The 20,391-nt window shown below is 38.9% G+C and overlaps 1 protein-coding gene across 4 annotated transcripts in view; it reads left to right on the forward strand.

The window, feature by feature from the left end:
- Positions 1-20,391, forward strand: part of CLSTN1 (calsyntenin 1) — a 35,019-nt gene that overhangs the window by 2,137 nt on the left and 12,491 nt on the right. For 2 of the 4 annotated variants that reach the window (XM_090122941.1, XM_031613571.2), the window contains exons 2-9: positions 6,935-7,057; positions 12,592-12,621; positions 14,050-14,245; positions 16,457-16,665; positions 17,619-17,768; positions 17,870-18,055; positions 18,547-18,795; positions 19,304-19,425. In XM_090122941.1, the coding sequence (XP_089979067.1) occupies positions 6,935-7,057; positions 12,592-12,621; positions 14,050-14,245; positions 16,457-16,665; positions 17,619-17,768; positions 17,870-18,055; positions 18,547-18,795; positions 19,304-19,425 (1,265 nt within the window). The remainder of the gene's footprint in view (positions 1-6,934; positions 7,058-12,591; positions 12,622-14,049; positions 14,246-16,456; positions 16,666-17,618; positions 17,769-17,869; positions 18,056-18,546; positions 18,796-19,303; positions 19,426-20,391) is intronic. The other 2 variants (XM_090122942.1, XM_031613572.2) reach the window with 1 other exon arrangement.

Below are 20,391 nucleotides of genomic sequence, written 5' to 3' on the forward strand. Positions count from 1 at the left end.
GGCAGTGCATCTGATGTGTCTGCTTCTTCCATGATTAGAGATCAGTTGGAGTGTTATTCCTCTGTGCTGCTTGGACCCCATCTGCCTTACGGTCATTTAAGCAGAGTATTTATTAATCAAAGTAACAGTATCTCAAGGAAGCGTTGCTATTTTGTGCTTTTTTTTTAAATTTTTTTTTTTTTTTCAGGAAGTTACTTGGTGTTTTGAAAGTCTTAAATCCAAACCACAAACCACATTGTTGCTACCGCTGCTTTACTGCAGATGTTTCTTTGGCACGGTAACACGTGTGTAACGTGGGGCTGGTGGGGAGATTTCCTTCTTCCTTTTAGAGGGAGGGAAAGGTAAGAATACACAAAAGCGTAATGAAAAGACAACTGGGGAGGATGTTGGCTTTTTTTCCCCCCTAAGCTTTTATTAAGTCAAAAAAAAACACTGAGAAGAGGCAGAAGTAACCATGCTAAACCTTCATGTGATGAATGATTCTTAGAAGGGCATGGCAGATAATCGTCTGTTCAGATCAAGTAACGAGCAGGAAAATTCATCTGTTTCTTCACTCATGTTATATATAAAACATAACTCTGCTATGGAAATCGAAATGGAGGAGATTGGTGTTCTGAGCTAGCATCATTTACTGCGTGCTTGGAATGTTGGCGTGCCAGTTGTCTTCTCCCAGATCATTGGGCTGCAAGCTGTGCTGTCTGCCAAGTTATCAGGGAAATTTATCAATAGAAACCTGGCCAGACTCTTAGTTATGGCTTTCGTTTGAGATCTCCATGTTTTTGTAGACTTTAAACCACCTTTTTCAGATCACTGCAAAGATCCATCTATCTATCTATTTAGAGGACAGAAGCTAGGCTCCAGGACTTCTGTTTCTCATGGAAGTTAGAAGGCCTGAAGTTAAACCCAGGCCAGGCCTCAGGACAGCATAATGTGATCACCTCATCCTGAGAAGATTGTTAGAACTGTGGTATTTGGGTTAAAACAGCACTTTGTACTGTGAAGATGTAAATATCTAATAGCTCGGTGGTTTGTGGCTATGGAACTGTTTTGCAGGGTAGGAAAAAAACTGAAGCAGTCATTGACTTTTTCTGAACAAAAGCACTTATATAATTTTGCTGACCCTTATCTCTCATTCTATTAAGTTTCTATTAAGACTATTCAGAGAAGTCTGTATGAAACATTGTTTGTGATATTCAGGAGCATCCATCTTGTTGCATTATCATTATTGTCCAAGACAGAAGTGATATCTTGAAACACGAGCGAGTTCAGTAAGTGGGAAGCCTTGGTCTTAAATCCTGTTTTGCACTCCTGGTTCCTTTGACTCGTGCTGCTTGACTCCCATTGGCTTCGATAGGAACTAAACCTCCTTAGGAGCCTTAAGAATGGATTATTGGAAGTCTCGGTGCCTTGGAAGATCTGTCTTTCTGTCCTTTGTTTGGAGTATTAGGCCTCATCTCACTCGCTTTGTATTCAGATTGAAAACAAGTTGCTGCTAAAAGGAGTGGACAAGTAGAGCCAGAAGTGCTGGCTGTACGGAGGTGATGTTTGATCTATTTGTAAATAAGATTACCTTTCCAGGAGTGAAGTTGGAAAATATGACCACAGAAGTGATTTCTGTTCCTGCACTGTAACTGGCAACATTTAAGAGAACGTGCATTAAAGTAATAGTTATGGCTAGAGGCTTATGTTGTCTGTTCTTACAGCCCTTGGTTATGAATGTAGTGCTTGGAGGATTATTGTTAATTGTGTGGATTTGAGCCATAAGCACTGATAATTTATAAAGGTTAGTTACCAATGTGTGACAGTTCAGCCCCCAGAGCATAAATTACAAGGGCTCCTTGTAAGGATCCGAGACAGAGGTGTGTAACTGTGGGATGAATTTCCACCCCCTGCTTTTCCTTCAGCTGAGAATCTTAGAGGTTAATGTCAGTGAGTGCCCATCCCTGCCCTTACCCAACCACACTGCAGCCTGCAGTTTTTGTGTCCCAGGAGCAGAAATTGCAGTTTGTCTTTCAAACCCATGCTATAGATTTGTTGTTTAGCTGCACTCGTGTTGAGTTTTATCCCATTGTTTATATGTGACTACAAGGTGAGTTTTGGTAAAATTCTAGCTATGATAAGACCTGCTTAAAGAAAGAAATCTTTTCATTATCCCTGATGTATTTCAAGTTGTTTATATGCAAGGTTAATCCTCACCCTTTTCTGATAGAAAATGGAGGCACAGCTGTGAATTGCAGGCTGGTGACACTGGGCAGGAACAGAACACACCACAATCAGACCGTGCTGCACCTTTCTTAAACTTTGCTTTCAGGGTGGAGAAAGTGTGTTTTCCTTTCTACATCCTTTTCTCCTTGGCAGAGCTGTTTTTTCCTCTGGTTACCTACTGCACAAACCTCGCTCTCTTACTGATATTACTTGCAGTTTCATCAGAGCTGTACTGACTTATGCATATTCAAGGTAAGGCCTGTGGAGGTTTCATTGTCTCTGAAAGGCACGCTTGTATTCTCTTGCACCAGAAGGCAGGCAGTTGTGCAGAAGATGCTCAGTAATCAAAATTTTTGTCAGCCCTTCAGGGCAGGAATCAAGGACTGCTTACTCAGTTCACTGAGGGCAATTCATCTGAATTGACAGAATATCTTTCTCTTTTTATGCACTTCTGGAATTTTCGTGAAGTGAGCTGGATTTTACCACCAGGTGATGAGAGTGGGTGTAGATGTAGCTGTCTAACTCTAATAATTGTTATTGAGTTTGTTCAAACGTGTTTTATCAGTTAATTCACACAAATTTGTTTTGACATCATCTCGATCTAATTCTCCAGTTATGTAGCATGGCTAAGCAGCACCATATACTTGAAATAATTATCCAGTAGAAAAAAAAAAAAAACAAATATTGTCAGCTGCAGTTCTTTCTGGTTGAGGTGCATCTAAATCTCCAGTTACGTAGATGCCAGATCCCACTTAAGTCAAATGAACTTTTGACCACTTCTAAGGAGATAACTGGAGGCCTCAGAAGGGACTTAGAGAAGTGCGTTTTATATGTTTGCATTCAAATAGTAGAACTGAATTCATGTGGTTAGTTTAAGACTGGAGCTTTTGCCTGAAGTTTCCAGGCTGGCCCTGAACTCCATTGTCTTATCAACACTTTAATTTGCATTTGTTAATTCTTCTAAGCAGCGGGAGAAAATGCTGCTGATTGATGTGATGGATTGGTTCTGTAGCATCAGCCACTGCTGTTGCGGGAGCATCCTTCCTTTTAGAAACATCTCCTGTCTGAGAACAGCCAGGAGTTGTTCCAGTTGATATTAGTGGAAGTTGGTCTGTTCGGAATCATGAGAAACCGAGTGCATTCACTTGGAGTGAATGGTATTAAAACCCCCCATGTTCAAGGCACGTATTCTTTCTCTTTCCTCCTCTAGCTTAGCAGCAATTATCTTCAAGTCAAAATTGGCCAGGCTGCTCGTGCTCACCTTGCACATTCAGATGCACATTCAGCCATTGCCTGGCAGCAATAAAAGCTCTAATGTAAGCTGTACTGCTCAATTTGCTGCTGGGGAAAAGGAGGTAGGCTATCTGTTCTGAAAGATACTTGGTCACTGCCCGCTAAGTAGAAGGCAACTTGCTGTGATGTGCCAGAAAGGCTTCCTCCACTTGACTCCATTCAGTGCTGGTTGGGATTTACAGCAGATTCCAGTGGAGGCACTCACAAATAGTGTGAATATTGTATTTCAAGGGGAGCAGCGTAGTTTATCCCACTTACATGGCAGGAGATTAACAGCTCAGGGCACTAAGTGTCAAGCTTGGAACAGGCAGAATGTTTCAGTTTGAAGTTAACAGTGTGGCTGTGGACAACTTTCTCTGCAGATTTCAGGAGTTTTGTAATGTTTTCAGAGGGGAAAAAAAGTGTCAGTAGTTGTCAGTCTAGCATTTAATGTTATTGAAGCCAACTGACATCAGAATCGTTCTTGCTTCAATTCTGCAGTTGTTTCAAGGGAAGCATTAATGAATTACTCATAAGCTTGGCCTCATCTTTCAAATGCTAGCTTGAGAATTTCTTACACTGTGTGGTTGTGCTGGAGTCAGGAGATCACAAGTACGGATAAGGGGCCTTTCCTGGATATTCAGCAATTAGTTCAGTGTGTGATTTAAAATCCTGTGATGTTTAGCCTTCATAAACACAGAGGGATTTAAGCTTTATGCTTTAAAATCCAGCGACGTTTTAGCCTTCCTAAACACAAAGGGGTTTAAGCTTTATGATTTTATTGTCTGCAGCACAATAAAATGACATGACTTTGCTTTTAACTGGGCCTGTTTGAAGGTTCACTAGGCTTTGCAGATGCTTAGCATACTCATCATAATTGTGTTCATATGTGGTTATGGTACTTTAAGCTTTTGTAGAACTCCCTATCCGACCGTAATGGGATTTATCATAGCTTGCTAAATTAGGAGAAGTTTTGTCAAGGCTTTAAAAAATATATATTATCTATGTTTAGAAGCATTAGAATGGAGATGCTTTTTTTTTTTTTTTTTTTCTGACAGATCTATGCTGGTATTTTTATACTAGGTCTTGAGAAGGTGAAGATGAGCAGAGGGGAATTCAGTCATATGAGATGCTCAGCTAGGTAATAACTGCCAGAGCTACGCCAACAAGAGATACACAGCTGCATCCTCCTCGTGTTTCTGACTGCCAGAGCTCTATGAGCAAAGCACTTCTGTTTTAGAGCAGGTTTGGATGAGGAGATGTGCTACAGCCTTACGCTGTAACAGACACGGGTGCCTTCCTTCCCAGGGCAGAATGGTGTGTTGGACCCTTTGAACGTGAAGTTTGTTTTAAAACACCAATATCCTTGGAGGGTGCTGCAGTGGGCTTCTGGGTGAGCTGACATGTAGTTGGCTGTGTGCTGTGCTGAATCTTGAAATCGTGCCTGTGTGAGTGCATTGAGGCAATAAAGATAGTGTTGCCATATTGAGTAAAACCACAAGGCAGTAATTAAACACTCTTTGTGTTAAAATAGTTCGCTGCGAATTCTGTCTTGCTGCATCATTGTGTATGAAGAGTTTTTACCCTCTATCAGTTTCTTGCCACTAACCAGTAAAAGATGGCAGATGAAAGTGGATCGAGAGAATGTTATGGTTTGCTGTACGAGTTCCCTGCATCTATGTTTAATCATCTTAGTGTCCTTTCATCTCTCTTTCTTTAAATTTCTTGGGTAAGTGCACACCAGACATCTTGAATGCACTGCAGTGACTAAGTTAGCACTGTGTCCCTGCCACTTTGACAATCCCCTTGTGTAATTCTGCAGGGTGAGGCAGCAGGGCTGAACTGCTGTACTTTCTATCATGCAGACTTGGTTGTGATTGCACTTATTTTAGGGGTTGTAAAGATTGTATCTCATAGAGACCAAAATCTGGATGATATCAGTAATGACATGTTTTTTGTATGTTTGTTAGAACCTCTAGCAAAGTTTTTCTTATGCGTGGCTGCATCATCTGCTGATGCTGGTATGATTTTGTATGGTAAGGAACAGTTTTCAGGGCATCCAAGTTAATGTTTTCCAGAGGCCTCAAGCAGCTGGGTACATACAGCCTTCCAGAATTAGATCTGGGGGAAATAGTATTAATTCAGTAAGCAAGAAGAGTGCATGATAGCCTGAGAGGTTTTATGAAGTGACAAAAACGCATTGCCCAAAACAGAACTGGTAGAACTGGTGCTCCTCAGCATGTAGAGAAGTAGGCCAAAAAGAATATATTCAGATGTTGAGAAAAAGTAGTTGTTAACCACATGCACTGTTTCTGTGAGCTGTATTTATCTTCAGCAAGTGTCTTGTAAAGATAATTAATAACAAAGGCTTTCTGTCATTGGGTTGTCGTGTAGGAGCTGAGGACCTGGTAGGTAACACACGATTTTGTCTCATATCTTTCATGATGTTCTACAAAAACTCTTTTTTTCAAGCTGCTAAAGAAAGCTAACAGCAGAAGACCTGTTGTCTTAAACAGCTCAGACCATTGCTTTACAGATTGTTGTGTGCAGAGCTGAAGAAAGCTTCCATGGGCAGTGCTTGGGAGGAGCTTCACTGTCTCCCCAAGCAACTACTAAACAGGTGATACAACAGGTTGGGATGCTACTCAGATTTAAGGCATCCTATTAGATAGGCCTGAGGTTATGGTCCCATGCAGATGTTTGCAGTCTGCATTAATTGTATGCTGGATTAAAGAAAACTAAAGTGCAAGTCCTGCAAAAGCAGAGGGGTACAGATCATCTGCTTTGCACCTCTGCAGCAGAGAGATGGAAGTGGTGTACTTTCACCTTGCCCTTTTCTGTAGCCTCTCCTGTATTGTTTCCTTGCACTGACACAGCTCCATGGCTTCAGTAGAGTTCCTGCAGCTCTCCTTCTGATCTCTATCTGCTCTCTTAGTAATAATAATAATAATAATAAACACACAAAAAATGCTGAAACCATGCAAAGTGTTGAATATTAGTTCCTGTTCTCTGAAGGATAATCCACCAACCAGATGCCAAGTTTTCCAGGCTGGAGGAAAGCAGAGTTTCAGCAGCCCCCTGGTGTCTCCTGTTGGCCAGCCTTTTCTTGTCTTCTGCTGAATATGGCTTTTCCTGGTGTGATGTTTGGCACTGCTGAGAGCAGCTCCCCATCGCTCTTAAAAGGTTTTTGAATTGCACTTCAGGGCCATCTTAAATCCCAGCATATTTAAAAGAAACTAATTTAGATCTGAGTTACTTTTGGGAAGCCCACAGGGACTGTGGACTCTTTTGAACGTGCCTGGCCAGGATTTTGTCTCAAATGTTTGAATTCAGTAAAATACTGCTTCAGATTCAGAAAACAAAAATGAAGGCAGTGTTACAAGGAGTTTTTTTTTTTTTTTTTTTAGAAGTCCTTAGTTTCAAAAATGTTAACCTGGATTTTTTTTCCCCCTTTCAGTTAACAAGCATAAGCCATGGATTGAAACGACGTATCATGGGATAGTCACAGAAAATGATAACACAGTTCTCTTGGACCCCCCTTTAATAGCCCTGGACAAAGATGCACCTCTGCGTTTTGCAGGTAAATAAATTATCTAGTTTTATTTTTTAAGAAGTGGGAGTGCTATCTTGATGGCAAAAACTGTGTGTTACTGAGTGTATTTTCCCTAACAGTGTTGTGTTTGCAGCTCATAGATCGTAGGAAATACCCATGCATGGACCATGGTTTTATTTGTCATTTACAGCCATATTTGCATATCCAAGTGGAGAATAGAGCATATTGCAGATACTCTTTCAATTGCATGTGTATTACTTTTTCTGAATTCTTTTGCATAGCATCTAACCTTTTCTTTAGTCCTCCGGATTTCACATTTTGCAGCATTGTGTGGAGTTCTGAAATGCACATTTCCTTCTCATTCCAAACAGTTTTCAGTTTTCTTAAAGCATTCAATTTGTGTCTTAATAGACTGAGAAGACATTAGTAGAATTAAGATTGTGTTTCCTTTCTGCAGTATTTGGACTTTTTTGGAAGTTTCTTTGAAAATTCAGGCTTTCTGTGAAAAGTTTGTGTAGCATTTTGGAGTGTTTTAAAAAATGTGGAGAAGAGGAAAGCCTCTTCTACTCAATCACTGATATTTCACAGCTTGGTCAGTGTCAGAGAGCAGAGGTGACATAAGAAAACATTATTCTCAGCACTCTTTTTTATTTAATTTCAGAAATGTGAAGCTTGAGACTTATTTAATGATGTAATGTATTTTATGGCTGAGGTTCCTTTAGCTATGAGATAGTGCTAGAAATCTGACCTCTGTTTAATTTTGGGAAGAATTGTGGAAGGAAGCTTAGCTCTTTTGAAGTTTTCCTAAATGTAAGCAGGTTCCTACATCGGGGAAGAGTCTGAATGTTGTGTAAGTGGGTTTGTGTTCATCTTGCTGCTGTGCAGAGTATCTTCTCTGATAATAGAATTTTTCACTGGTACTGGCTTAATACTGCCTGCGGAGATGTAGAAGTAAGTTGACTGTTCATAATCTTACAATCTCTCACTAGATTAGTGGAGTAGAGTTGAAGAGGTCTTTTCTTGTAGGTGCTGTTCAGCTACATGAGCAGAGCATCTCTGGACTGAGATTTGCAGCTTGACTGATGCAGATGAAACATCATTCCTTTCTTTGTTTTTTTTTTCTGATTCAGATCAGAGCACTAAAGCACAGATAGTACTGTTAGCTTGAAAATGATGAATTCAGGTCTTCTATCTCCTGTATACCTCAGTGGTTTAGCACTGTCTGAAGGCTTTTTTCTCCTGTAACAAAGCATATAGGAGATGATACAAAAGCCATTTGCCAAATGCATGCTAACTTTTCACTTTTGACATAGGACTGACAGCCAGCAGTTCTTTTACAAAATTCTGCTGTAGTGTTTGTTGTTTATTGGTGTGTTTTGTTTTTTTTTTTTTCTGGAATCTACCATCCAAGAATATTCATTCATTAACTGGATCCATTATTACAGAAGGGTGTTCCCATGATTTGACAAAATATTAGAAAACCATGTTTGAGGAGCACTATCCAGCATCTGCAGGTATTTAAGTTAATTGCAGTGGTCAACACAGGCTTAAACTCTGTACTTGCAGATTAGTTGGTTAAATAAATGTTTTTTATGCCTACCATGAAATGGAACAATACTTGAATCTGCCTTTGAGGAGACCAGATGTGGGAGTGGTGTTGAATCAGCATTACCAATCTTAGTTGGTGGTGTGGTAGCCATGTCCTAGAATGGAGAATAGTGTTGTTATTGTCCAGCAGCATCTATGTGGGTGTTTACGTGTGAAAAACCCATTAGGTTAGTGACAGCATGTTCTCCCAGCAAAACAAAGCATTTTCAGGATTAAATGCCTATTTCAGCCCTAAGTAGTATATAGATATTGCAAATCAGATTTGTTCACGCTACAGAAGGTTGGATATTTTAATTAAGTGTGCCTTCTAATTGAGCTCTCAACCCTTCTGAACTGTCTGTAGTTTTAAAATATTTGAAATAATCTTTTACTTCACTTTAAATTTGAGCATGTCAAAACATCCTGAAAATAGTTCATTAAATGCTCTGTAGTACATGAACTGTGGGGCAAGGAGGAGGAATATCTTACTGCTTTACTTTGCTGTGGGTGGGATCCTTACACTCAGGTATGCAAAAATACTGTCATTTAGACATCTATTTCTAGAATAGCTTGGTAAGCTCTTGCATCTGAAACTACACTTTTGAAGGCAGAATTTGGATTTAGATGTGTTGGGTCTGTGTGATACACAGAGACCCTCTGGCATCAGTCTTTTGTATTTGTTATGGATCTGCTTGGGAAGACAATGACCTTTCTAGTTCTTCACTGAAACTTCTCTATGTTACAAATTGAGTCACGCTGGAATTTGATCATAAAATAAAGGGCAACAACATTTTTTATTGTACGTTAACATAATTCATGTGTAAAATCAGTTTAATGTTAGAAGCTCTTAGTACAGATTTTCCATTTGCTGTGCAAAATGGAACTGACTTTGTGTTGCATTTCAAGCAAACTGTTGTATCTGAATGTCCTCATGTGGCTGAATGTGTATTGCTGAGGGTCTTACTAGTCAAAGGTTTGTAGTGTTTCCTTATGGAAGGAAAAGTTTCTTGAATTTTTGGTGCATCTATCCTAAGGTTCTGGTTCCCCTGCCCTCCAAAACCTGGAGACAAACGTGGTCACAATAAGATAGTTTGCTCTTACTGATCTGGGACACAAGAATTATTTTTGTGGGGGTTAGGAATTTTTAACTTAGAACACGAATATGAATAAAGCTTTGAAAATGGTTTTGCAGAATCTGAATTTGCTCTTTTAAAATCAAACAAAATCCACCAAACCTTTTGTCTGCCTTTCCCTGGAGATGTGTAGTGCAGTGGGCTGGTGGGTGAGCACCACATTTCCATGCTGTGCTGCCAGCCCTTGTTTGGTTAGGGCAGGGAGCTGTGCTGACATCCTGTCTGCAGCAGGCCAGCATGAATGCAGTGCTCAGCTGGATGGTGGCTGTAAGGAAACAATATGTGGAGAAGATGAATGCCACTGTGTAATCTGTGGATTTGATCTTGTCACATCCAAGGAGTAATTCAACAAACGTACATCAAATGCAGTATGCAGCCATATCTGTGAAGTGAGATAATTTTTCAACTGTAAGTACAGCTGAGTCAGAATACTGTGAAAGTTCCATCCCACTGACATGGCATTTAGCTGAGCGGTTCCCAGTGTATCAAATAAAAATCCAATTACAGGTCTATCTTTATTCTCTTTAAGAATGAGGAGAGAGAGAAATTCATTTCAGCAGTGAATCTCAACTTCAAGGTGAAACCAGAACAAATGACTTGTGTATATATGACATAGCATGAAACCTCAGGGAGCACATTTGCCACTAAATACCTTCCATGGGACTGAGCTTGCTCAATGGCAGTGGGAAAAAACAAAAAATCACTGCAGAAAAATTCTATTGTCATAGAAAATCTTCACCTCTACCACATAAATACATGCATTTCTTAACTGAGATGAAGAGGAATATCATCCACGTATGGGAATATTCATCTGTAAGTTGTCTTATTTATCTTGAAACAGCTCTAAATCAGTGTGTGACATTTTGGAGAAAAGGGATGGGAGCTGTGCATTTGCTTCTTTAGTGCACTTTTGCCATAGGTAACCCTGTAGTTCTTAGGCACTGTAACTTGTGCTGTTTGAAGTACTTTACCCACGCAGTAATAAAAGGGATTTTTGTTAATCTCATTAGTGTGAAGTGGAAAATACAATTATGTTGGTCAGTTGTTGTTCTGGGAAATATCTGGAAGGCATTGATCTCTAGTACACCTTGAACAAAGGCTTTGTGCCCTAAAAAGCACCTGGAGACACATGGATATTAACTGAAAAGCTTATTTATGTCTTTGCTTGGAAGCCTGAATGTCTTAACAGCCAAAACTGGTGCCTGAGCTAAAGGCCACTACAGGTTGTTATGAAGTGACCAGGAGTTAACCAGCCTCCCCTTGTCCCAGATGGGTAACTGCTACATTAACACACTTCTCCCTCTTCCTCCCATACCAGGCTTTCTGCTTTTGTGTTCCCTTCATATATTTTTTCAGTAACCTTCATGTTTCACACCCCGTTTGTGCTTCTCAAGGTTAGAAGTCCTGGAATGCACAGGAGATTCCTTGCAGGTGGATTGTCAGTTATCATTAACCAGTGGTGTCAGCCACACATTGAAGCAGCGTAAGGATGTTCATGAATGATCCTATTGCCATATTAAAATCCAGGGTTGTATTTATATCCTGAGTAAAAGTAGACAGAATTAAATTCTGAGGATGCCTCAGAGAGGCAGTGTGTGTGTGCATTAAAATAAAGAGCTGAATATAAATCTAGGGGTTACCTGATGTGGACTTCAGGGAGGGCTTAACAAGAGCTGTTTCAGAAACTGGCTCCTTTGGAAAAGAAGGACTACAAATCAGGATTCATTATATTTTTTCTTAATGGTATTTTTGCTAGAAAATTGCCTTTTAAGAAAAAATAGTTCTCTGCAGTTGTGGTGCTCCATCTCTTTCTGAGGCAGCTCTGGAACAGAGAACTGGAAAACTGCAAGTTGTTGGAAAGATGTGAGAATTAAAAGGAAATTTGTGATGTTATGGGTACAGATCTGCTGTGCTATACTGCAATTCAGGTCAAAGATAACAGTAATCAGGAAAAAAATGGTATGTTAGATGATCTGTAAAAGGTGGTCGTATGGGGTTTGAACAAAACCATAACAATGGAGTGAAGAATGTGGTTAGTTGTATCTTCATTAAAATTGTGAAGCCCTTCAGGGTGCATCATGCAGTCATCCTACACCAGTAAAGTGGTAGAAAGGGTTGGTTGTTGAACCTGGAAAAGAAATGCACTGCTAAGAAAATATACGAACTCCTCCTACTTACCCAAATGTCTTCAATTAAAGCTTTTATCATCATTAGGGTCAAACTTGAGTGTGTTTAATTCAGAACTATGCAGCACCCTCATGTTGAGTTTGATGCAGTACTTAAACTTTGCAAGTGCTGCAGCCTATACAGATAAAATATGGTTTGGAAGCACAAACACCCAATGGCTGTTTGTTTATTTTTATTACTGGAGATCAAAAGAGCAATACAAAGTGGTTTTAGTTTCAGCAACATGGAGGTTTCAGTAGAATAGCTAAAAGTTTGTTTAAAGTATCTATCCTGCCTTTAAATAGAAGAGTAGTGGTAAATTTTGATGTAAATTCAACTTTATGGATAATTTCTCAACGTGAAATTTGGAACATTTCTTGTTTAGCAGCTGAATTCTTTAAAAAGCAAAAAGCCTGTAGGTAAGCCTGCAATTTAACTCTCAAACTTCAGAATTCTACGGATGATAATCTGGAGATAAAAGGTTAAATCATATTTAACAGAACTAAAACTCTAAAATGGTAACAGTTACAACAAATCACCACTGGAATTGTAAAAGACTTTTTTTTTTTTTCCAAAGTTTTTCTGTGTAATGTGTGCATCTTTGCCTTTTCCTTATTTGTTCCCTTTTCAGCCTCTCCTGTATTACTGACTTGGGTTTATCTTTTCTCCCTTTAGAGAGTTTTGAGGTGACAGTCACCAAAGAAGGTGATAAAGGGTTCTTTCTATCCCTTTTATGAATATTAACCCACTAACTTTGGTTATGAAATGGGGAATCAGCACTTAAACAGAAGATCCTGTCATGCTCTTTGTCCCATTTATTCTCCCAGTTCTTTTCTATTTTAAAATATATTGATAAAAATTGTTATGTAACCAAACCCTTGGTTAGAAATATCTGTACATCAGACATCCATTTGAACCACTGGGGATCACTGTGCATTATGTGGGCACTGATGATTTGGGAAAAATGAACATTTTCTGACGTTTTCACTGATAGTTTACTTTTTTTGGATATTGTTTTTCTCATATGCTTGGTAAAATATATTGGTGCCAAAGCATTATTACCACCTTGTGTGCAGGATGCTTCTTCTAGCATGTATTTCAGTAGCTTAAATTCTGAATCAAGTGCATTTTAAAAATGATTGTAGGTGTATCTATGGTAGGAATGTGTTCTTGGTACTGTGATACCACTGCAGTTATAATAAACTGGTATTTTATGTTGGTATAAGAGAATCCCTTTCATAACAAGTTATACAGGTAAAAACACAGCACAGCTGATGAAAGGTTGAGTGGCTTTTGTTAGTGCAGCTGGATCAGCAAGGGCTCAGTCCTCATTACCTGCTGACAGATTGACCCATCTGCGCCAGCAAGGTGACTTGTAATGTAATCTCAAGCTCAGACATGTTTTAGAATGATGGACAAGGAGCTTCACTTCAAGTGCATTAGGATGAAGAGATTGAATGGAAAGGAAAGCCTACCAAATTGTCCCTTGTGAGAGCTTTCTCGATGAAGAAGTTTGGTCTGTTAGTAGGTAGCTGTTGAAATGGATGCCTGAGAAGTTGGTATTTCTACCTTTCTCATTCAGTAGTTTATTTTGATTCCCTAATTTTAGTCAGGTACATTGCACAGGAAGACTTTGTTCACTGATCTGTTGACAGAATTTCTGTAATTAAGGTGCTGAACCTGTCCTTGAAGCTTTTCATCCCTTGACTTGTAACTGTGCATTTTAACCTTTTGCTCTGGTCAAAATAAACAAGCTGCCCAGCTATTCCCAGTAGCTTGGCATAGAAGAGATTACAAGTGGCCTTGGCTGTGTGCTCTCATAAGTTCTACTCTTACCCTAGAGCTATCTCAAGTACTCCTGTGAAATGCCTGTCTACATTTCTCTTTTTCTCTTTTGTACTCCTGCATGAATGGATGCAAGTAAACGAGTTGCTTGGAAGGCAGACATATGCTTCTTTTTACTAAAGTTCCCAGAAATCACCCATTTTAAAGCACAGTGCTCTTGCTTTGTCCACAGACCCTCACAAACCCTTGGCTGCAAACTATTCGGTCATTCATTTAAAAATAAAAAAAATAAAAATAAAAAAGTAGTGATTTTGACCAGTTCTAACCTCTGTTGCTTTGAATCTGTAGGTGAGATTTGTGGATTTAAAATTCATGGGCAAAATGTCCCCTTTGAAGCAGTGGTAGTGGATAAATCCACTGGTGAGGGAATAATACGCTCCAAAGAAAAACTCGACTGTGAGCTACAGAAGGACTACACGTTCACCATACAGGCCTATGACTGTGGGAAGGGACCAGATGGAGCAAATGCAAAAAAATCCCACAAGTAAGTGAATCTGTGGTTGGCTGAGGGGAAGTTCGGTTTCAACTGGTCTCCTGTTCCTGGTGATTTACATCCTGTGTGTTTGGAGTAAATGCAAACCAAGTGTTAGTAGTGGAAGACTTTCATATTATGGCAATGTAAATAGTAGTAAAATAGAAATGAACTGTTTTGATATCTCTAACTGTATTCTCAATGATGCTGCTTTACCCTCCACATCTCTGAAGGCTCTTGAAATATTTAGCATCTGAATTGATATAAAGACTCCACATGGGATACCAGCTATGGACATTGTTTCAGAATTCAGTTTCTAAGATAAAAAATATGGTTCAATAAGCCATGACAAAGTGGAAAAGAATACATATTGCTATTGTTTCCAGCTGGCCTCACCCTAAAAAGCAAGATCAATAGCATAAGGTTCTTCTCTGCCTAGATTAAAGGATGGGAACAAAGCAATCTTCATCTAAAGAATAAACCACAGTTTAATTGCTCTCTAGAAATGGACTTGCAAGTAACTGTATAACAACACCCTGGTGTCAACATCTGCCAGGCATGTGGAAGATTACTGTCAGTGCAAAGCAAAGAGGGACACAAACAAGATGAGGACTGCTTTACCAGCAGTCATCTTGGTGACATATACAGTTGTTATTCTATAGCTGTATAGCCATAGCTGCTTCAAATACACAGCAGAAAGTTATCTTGTTAAGGATTACACTGGTGGAACATAGGTATCCCTGTTGAATTTCTCTTCAACACTCAATTTTACTTTTGAAGAAAGATCTGAAACAAAAAGATGGCAGTTATTATTTTGTTTGGTTGGCTGGAATTGCTCAGATCAGTGTTGTTGTACAGTTCCTTCTCCTTGCTGTACAACTGGAATGTATTTTTGTGCCTGTGCAGGTTGGTTGAGATGTAAACTTCTTGATAGATCCAGAGCAATGTGTATCAATCTAAAGAGTTTTATCAAAAATATGTAGGCTAGAGAAAAGGTAACAAAAGTAGAATTGGGGAAGTTCCTAATAAAAAGGCAGCCATTCAATCTCTTTGGTATATATTCAGAAGTACCTTATCTTAGGAATCTCATGTAAGAGGATGAATGATAAATAGTTGAACACAAGTGGCCAATCTTCTGCCTTTCTGAGCAGGCAAAACACAGCTTCTTTGGAAGAGGTGTGATGTGTGTGGTTGCCAGGTGATGCAGTGTTATGGCTGTGCAGATTGCTCTCTGTGTAGTGAGCTAAGACAGCTGAGGTTGGTGAAGCTGTCATTACAGCACTGCTCTGTGATCCAGGACTGTGTTCTGCAGTTTTTCTTTTGCCATGGAAGAATAATGGGTTCCTAAAACCTGTACCTGAAAACCACTGTTGCTGTTTCCTGCCTTGTGGCTGCTACTTTAGTCAGGAATACAAGCAGTGTTTGCTACAGAAAGCCTTCTATTGGTGTAATTGGTTGGGTATACAGGATAAAAGAAAATCTTAAAGGTACTTTTTTAACATAAGCATTTTAAGTCTTTTGCTTTGACACAAGGACTGTGGAGACTGGATTCTTTATTTACATTTCAGATATTTTTCACTATTCACCTTTTCTTGACCCAACCTGGTTAGGATTATTTAGCTTGCTGTATATGTGTTACAGTGCATCTTGCTACTGCAATTTTTTTTCATTTAAATTGTCTAATCTATCAGTCCTATATCCAGGAAATAAATCAGTTTTCACTGACATAAGCACTCTGTGCCTCATTATGAAAAGAAAGCTAATCAAAGGCACTTGACTGAGCTCTTAGTCTAAGACTAGTCGTGTCTGTCATTCTTACTCACATGAAATAAAAATTAGATGTTTATATCACATACTCTGACAGCAGAAGAGAGCTGAAAGAATTGTACTGCTATCAGAACTAAATGCCTATTTTGTCACAGCTGCACTTCGTTATATTTCTGGAAAGTGGCAGCAGCTTAGTAGTTGCAATATTGGTTATCTAATTTTAAACAGCAATAGTAAACAACAACTTGAAACTGCACAGAATTACATAGCAACACATGGGGAAAATATTCACTGCTTTTCCAGTTAGATTTTTAGTCTTGTTAGTAATTGGTGACGTCCCTCAGGGAGCTTAAATTCTAGAGTAGCTTCATCTGTAAATGAGATGTTCTGTCAGACTCCACACAAGAATGGGAGATCTGCACTGTAAGGAAAACTGACTTTGGTGTTCTTTTCCAGAGCAACAGTACACATTCAGGTGAATGATGTTAATGAGTATTCTCCCGTGTTCAAAGAGAAATCGTACAAGGCAACGGTTATTGAAGGGAAGAGGTATGATAACATCCTGAAAGTGGAAGCAGTGGATGCAGATTGTTCACCTCAGTTCAGCCAGATCTGCAACTATGAAATTGTAACTCCGGATGTTCCTTTTGCTATTGACAAAGATGGTAAGAATGTGATGCAAGACAGAGTGGGAATTACTGTCACTCACTGCCTTTAGGCATAGGGCTTCAAACTGATCAGCATAAAACTGCAGCAACCCTGTTTTAACCCTTTCCTATGATGCAGTTAAATGGACATGTTTATAATAAAAAGCGAGATGTCTTTCAGTGCATAGTGTAGTCACTATCTGCTGATGCAAGGAGCAGGTAGTTTGCACATTTTGTTTCCTGTAAAATACTTCTGAAAACAAAGAGAGGGCTGTATTACATTTTAAACCGGCTATTAGTAAACTCTTTTTTTCTTTTTTCCTGTAGTTTTCTTTTGCTAAACAGCTTTCAAAAATAGGATTCTGTTAGTGTGCTTTTTCTGTGTGAGATGCTTACCTGTGTCTCTGAAATTTACAGTATTGTGGACATTGGGTTTGAAGTGTAGTGTTTTGTTCAGATCATTTCCATTCAGTCTGTTATCTGTGGACTATTTCCAGGGGTCCAAGGAGCCTGACTAAGCAAAACAAGACAGTTTTTGTTAGGCTTTAGTTTGAATTTTTGGAGTATTCACATTTCTAAAGCTTTGCAGATGAAACAGATAATCTGATAAAGTTTATTTGTCAGCTACCACTTGTGAATAGTTTAATTTGGAGCAATATAATACTATTTTATATGTATGTGTGTATGTGTATTTTATATAGTGCAGTATAATATACTGTGAGCCTGATAAGTATATACTTATTCTGTATATTTGTACTTATCTTCTGGATATATATAATTTTAAAATATCTGGACTTTATGTCTAGCATTTAAAGTATAGGTAGTGAAAGTCCAAATTCATTTGTCTGTTTGGCTGCTAAAGTCTTGTTAGCAGTATGAAGTACATAGATGTACCTGTATGGATTTAACACAGCAGTGACCCTGAAATATTCATTTCTGGAATATCACTTTTTTTTTTTTTTTTTTGCCAGGTTATATAAAAAACACAGAAAAGTTGAGCTATGGCAAAGAGCATCAGTATAAACTGACAGTAACTGCATATGACTGTGGGAAGAAGAGAGCTGCTGAGGATGTATTGGTTAAAATTAGCATTAAGCCTACATGCAAGCCTGGCTGGCAAGGTTAGTTTGAGCTCCTTCCTATCTGTTTTTGCCAGTGCCTTTGTTTAAACAGGAGGTGTTTTTTTTTTTTTTTAATGTTGTTTCTTTGAATAATTATACAGGTTGGAGCAAAAGAATAGAATATGAACCTGGTACTGGTTCTTTAGCACTCTTCCCAAGTATGCGTTTGGAGACATGTGATGAACCAATAACCTCAATTCAGGCAACAGTTGAACTAGAAACCAATCATATTGGGAAAGGCTGCGACAGAGACACCTATTCTGAGAAATCCATTCACAGACTCTGTGGTAAGAATGCTTTTGTTATAATAAAGTGCTTATTATAGGCTGAATATTATGTTAAAAGACGTGCAGTCTTATTAGTTGGTGATCTGAGAGGGGATGCTTGGGTCCAATGTGGTATTCTTATGCAGACCTCTTCAGCTGGGTGGATATTAGTCTTACCATAGTGACAAGAAAAAAGCATTATTTTCATGGCTGTGAAGGACAAATGATATTAGTGTAATGGTTCCTGAGATAAAGGCAAAGTAAAGTTCTGCATTTTCAATGAGATCAGTAAGCTACCCAGAAATTAAGCATATGGAAGACATTGTAGTATTAGATATGTCTGATGTTAGTGCCATATTATTCAATAGGAGAATTGCCTGATATGTGATGATAATGCATAGTACTGACAGTTGGTGCTGCAAAACTAATGCTCGTTAGGAGCTGTTTGATATGAAGCTAGCTGTGATCTTTCTAGTCACTACCTTGTTTTCATGTGAGCATTTTTACTGCAGGTGCTGCTTCTGGCACAGCTGAACTGCTTCCTTCTCCAAGTAGTGCTGCGAACTGGACGATAGGACTTCCTACTGATAATGGTCATGACAGTGACCAAGTCTTTGAGTTTAATGGCACACAGGCTGTGAAGATTCCAGATGGTGTTGTCACAGTCAATATGAAAGAACCCTTCATGATTTCAGTGTGGATGAGGCATGGGCCTGGAACCAAAGAGAAAGAGACAATTCTTTGCAATTCAGACAAGACAGGTTTGTCAGTACAAGTATGAACAGTCTAATTTGTTGAGTTTTGGTTTTATGTACTATGGTAGCAAATGTGGGAACCTTAAGTGATTTCTCTAGGTTTTTCTTGGAAGTGAAAGGAAGTGGACTGCAAAGCTGTTCTTTACTGTACTTACCTGTAGAGATGTGCACTTAAATCATCTAGCTTCAGCTGAAATGAGTTTTTCTAACTTTATTTATGTTATGCATTTCCTTCCATCATGGTAGGTGTATTATTCCAGCAATCCACAAATAGCCTTATTCTTGATACTGCCAAAAATCCTTAAGATACACGTATCAGTTTAGTGACAGCATTGGCTGCAGTAGATATTTTTTCTAGGTGGAGATGCTGTCTCTCTTAACATGTCTGGTTTGCTTGTGCATTTATTTATCAATTACTGGGGCATTTACATAGGAATATTCAGAACTGGCGAACTATTATTTGAGCTCCTAATACTTAAAGGACACAATGACAATACTTGAATCTCTTGTGCAGATATGAATCGACACCACTACACGCTGTACCTGCACAACTGCCGCCTTGTTTTCCTCTTCCGACAAGATCCTTCAGAGGGAAAGACATACAAGCCTGCAGAATTCCATTGGAAGCTAAATCAAGTAAGTTTGGAATGCCTGGTAAAGTGGTAGAATGCAGTGAAAAACCATGGGAGCCTAAATTCTCTAATAAGATGATTATTAACAGGTATTTTTTACAACTCCAGACTCCTGATACCGAGTTCTGTAGGACCCAGTGGTTTATTTTGTGATGAGTGGCAGGGATGGATGCAGCTATACCTGTTCAACTTGATTTTGACTTGCTACTTTAGTGCTTTTGTTCAATCCAGTGGGATGCTCATGAAATAAAGTCCAAGCCATTGTCCTTGAAAGGCAGTGAAGTGTGGATTTATGTATGAAAATAAAATGCCAAACTTCAGCTGTCTTGTCAGTTATCTTCACTATATAACAATAACACAATGCATATGGAAACAGGGGGCATGAGCATTCCAGTTTGTTTATAACAAAAAATTACTTCTGAGCTTGCAGCACTGTTGCAGATCAAAGTGTTTAATGGGATAACAGAAGAACTTCTTAATACTTCTTCTGGAATATAAAGTCTGTGACATGTTACACATTGCCAGCAGTAGATACATATATTGTAAATAGTGATGGGTCAATTTGCATAATTAGGTATTTATTCCACAGAAACAGAGTAATACACCTCTTAGGAATGCAGGCACTTTCTTCCTGTTTGGGATCAGAGTTGTCTTGTTCTTTCAGTTCATCTCATCTTAATTATTCTACATTTGAAAGCAGGTGCTATAATACCAAGTCTTTTCTTTGGTATTATTACTGTTTGCTGAGTTTATTTCTGTGAATTAATGGTGATTGTGATCGTGAAGAATGATACAAAAGAGACTAAATATTTTATGTGCTTTCTCATCAGCTGACATGAGTTACATTGTTAGATAGCATGAAATATCCTCCTATGTTCTGTACAGGGCAATGTGTGTTGTTTTAATGGTAAATGTCCACATGTGGACATTTGCAGAATGTGCATCAGATCCAGTTATTCAACTGCAATCC

This window comes from Phasianus colchicus, chromosome 22 (assembly GCF_987193195.1).
Source record: "Phasianus colchicus chromosome 22, bPhaCol1.hap1.1, whole genome shotgun sequence".
NCBI classification, from domain to species: domain Eukaryota; kingdom Metazoa; phylum Chordata; class Aves; order Galliformes; family Phasianidae; genus Phasianus; species Phasianus colchicus.